This window comes from Podarcis muralis, chromosome 4, assembly GCF_964188315.1.
Source record: "Podarcis muralis chromosome 4, rPodMur119.hap1.1, whole genome shotgun sequence".
NCBI lineage: Eukaryota > Metazoa > Chordata > Lepidosauria > Squamata > Lacertidae > Podarcis > Podarcis muralis.
In genome coordinates this window covers 106,229,953-106,232,931 of record NC_135658.1, presented here as the reverse complement: position 1 = coordinate 106,232,931, position 2,979 = coordinate 106,229,953, and the positions used below count along the sequence as shown (strand labels likewise).

At 46.4% G+C, this 2,979-nt stretch overlaps 1 protein-coding gene across 1 annotated transcript; it reads right to left on the bottom strand.

Moving 5' to 3' along the window:
* Positions 1-1,396: 1,396 nt before the first annotated feature.
* LOC144327564 (uncharacterized) lies at positions 1,397-2,582 on the bottom strand. The gene has a single exon (XM_077927790.1). It carries the CDS (start codon positions 2,562-2,564, stop codon positions 1,845-1,847), a length of 720 nt encoding a protein of 239 aa, XP_077783916.1. The 5' UTR covers positions 2,565-2,582; the 3' UTR covers positions 1,397-1,844.
* Positions 2,583-2,979: the final 397 nt, after the last annotated feature.

The following is a 2,979-nucleotide window of genomic DNA, read 5'->3' as shown; positions in this document are numbered from 1 at the left end:
TCTTCTCAGCCCCTTACCTGTTTATTTCTGCCCTCCCAGCCCCCAGCCCTTTCTCCCCCCTCTGGTGCCCCAGTTTCTCCCCACCCCACCTGCTTGCCCCACTCTTTCTTTCTCTTCATCCACGCTATTTCTCTCCCTCTGAGACTCATCCTTGCTCTTGCTCTTCCCACTCAAGCTTTTTCTGTCAAGTGTATTCTGAGGGCCAAGAAACTGTGCCTGAACTTTTGGAAGATGGAGGCTCTTTGGGTGGGTGGTTCCCATGCTTGGGAAATTGGCAAGAACTTTGCTTCAAAGGGGTTGCCCTCCCTCTGAAGGAGAAAGTGCATAGCTTGTGGGTCTCAGTCACGAGGGGCTCAAGTGTCTTGTGGCCACAAGTGCCTTTGACCAGCTGCATCTGGTTTGCCCATTGTGGCCATTCCTGGGCAGCGATCGCCAGATCCCTGTACTCCATGCATTGGTACCTTCAAGGCTAGATTACTGTAAGGCGCTCTATGTGGGGTTGCCCTTGGCAGTGGCGGAGCTTCATGCTCCAGCACTGGGGGGCGAAAAGCAGGTAGGTGTGGGGCTGGCATGTGACCCGGGGGCGTGGTGTGGCACCCGCAGGGGCGTGGCACACATCCTGGGGCATGGCGTACCAGTGCAGGCAGGGGGCAGCAGCGCTGCCCCCCACCGGGATTGCACTGCTGGGTGCGGTATGCTCCCCCCACACTCCTCTTCCTCCGCCAGTGGCCCTTGGGCCTGGCTCGGAAGCTCCAGCCAGTGCAGAAGGCTGCAGCCAGATTGCGGGTGGGAGCTTCTGGTTGAGAAGATGTGGAACCATCATTAAAGCAGTTGCCCTGGCTGCTCATCTGCTACCAAGCCAGATTTGCAGTTCTTGCCTTGCCTTACAAAGCACTGGGTGCCTCAGGGATTGCTTGGATCCTTATGGTCCAGCTCAGTCATCAAGATCTGTAGGAGCAACAGTGGTCATTCCCTGGGTTGGTGAGGTTTGTTTGACAACAACAAGAAATTGAGCCTTCTGTGTCATCTGCTCTGTCCTGTGGAACTCCTGGCCAATGGAGGTTCAGAAAGCACTTTCTGTGCCAACTTTTAAATGCCACAATCAAAACAAATGCAAACGCAACACGCTGGCTAATAACTGGTAGTGGATATATAATTAATTAAAATGTCATTCAAAATATACAAATACGCCACTTCAAAGTAATGTATTTATCATACAGTACATCTCACAAAATATGCAAGTGACTGTAAGTTGTTGTATATATAAGAGTCAAATGAGGAGTCAAACAAATCAATGAATGGCGAGGAATACCAAGCCATCACTCAAAGCAAGAAATCCTATAAAAGTCTCAAAGGAAAACAACTCTCAGAAATCTTAAAAGGAAGTCTCAAGAGGACAGTGTGTCCGGAATAATTCACTGTTTCAGAATAAAGTCTTCATCAGCTGAAAATGGAAAAGAAGGCATTGCTAGCAATGAATGACAACAAAACTGAGCAACCTGTATGTATGTTATACAGTAAAACAAAATATATAAAGAGGTACATACCGAATAATTATCAATGAAAAATTTTCATACTAGTGGGAATCTTGCTAGTGGATCAGTGCTCACTGGATAATGTAGCTGCTGATGCTTACAACACAAATGCATAGGATATATAAAGTTAACCACAGGTGTTTCAAATAACAATAAATTGAGGACAATGTAAATAAACTTAAAGGGACAGTACGTCAATATGGTATCATAATGCAAAGACAACCCATAAAGTGACAGATTTAAAGTAGCACAGATTTGGATACTTGTAAATAATTATTTACATATGACGGATTTTACATAAAACAGATTTTAAGTGAAACAATTGAAGTCAAGTTCTGAATTCAACCGCCCCGGATATATAGATTTAAACAAATAAATTAAACGGGTTTCTTGTTGACGCAATAGACATTCAGAATCTTGCCTAACCTCACATTTCTTCTGGTTTATCCATAGTACTGTAAATAATAAATCAGTTTCCGAATGGTGATGTGTGATGAAGTGTTCAACCAGAGGTGCCTCCATTACTGCATTCCTTATACGGGAATGATGTTCTCCAGTGCGAACCCCGACTGCTCGTGTTGTGGAACCAATGTACAGTAAGTTACACGGACATCTGATGAGATAAACTACATCTTCAGTTTGACATGTACTAAATTGACGAATGGTGAACCTAAAGTTAGAATTTTCATCATAAATCTCTTTGATCTGTAACGAGAAGGGGCAGGATGAACATCTGCCACATTTATAATGATCCGTAGGGCTGGTATTGACAATAGAATGAGTGAAAATCATCTCAGTATGCACCAATATGTTCTTAATAGACTTGGTCCTCCTAAGGTCAATGAGGGGAAAGTCGGTACATCCTGGGACATGCCACAGAATGTGCCAGTGCTTACGAATGATCCTAATAATTCTATCTGAGTAAGAGGTGAATTCTAACAATCCTATGATGTGGGTATTGGACACTGAAGATGGGTTCATGGTGAGAAGTGTTGAACGATCCTTTAATAAGGATCTTTGTTTAGACATATTAATGACTGAAATTGGATAACCCCTAGAGTGGAGAGGGGACGCGGGTGGCGCTGTGGGTAAAAAGCCTCAGTGCCTAGGGCTTGCCGATCAAAAGGTCGGCGGTTCGAATCCCCGCGGCAGGGTGCGCTCCCGTTGTTCGGTCCCAGCGCCTGCCAATCTAGCAGTTCAAAAGCACTCCCGGGTGCAAGTAGATAAATAGGGACCGCTTACTAGCGGGAAGGTAAACGGCGTTTCCGTGTGCGGCTCTGGCTCGCCAGAGCAGCGATGTCACGCTGGCCACGTGACCCGGAAGTGTCTCCGGACAGCGCTGGCCCCCGGCCTCTTGAGTGAGATGGGCGCACAACCCTAGAGTCTGTCAAGACTGGCCCGTATGGGCAGGGGTACCTTTACCTTTACCTTTTAGAGTGGAGAG

Excerpts from the sequence above, each read along its gene's own strand:
- LOC144327564 (XM_077927790.1), bottom strand. The coding sequence starts at position 2,564 with ATGTCTAAACAAAGATCCTTATTAAAGGATCGTTCAACACTTCTCACC.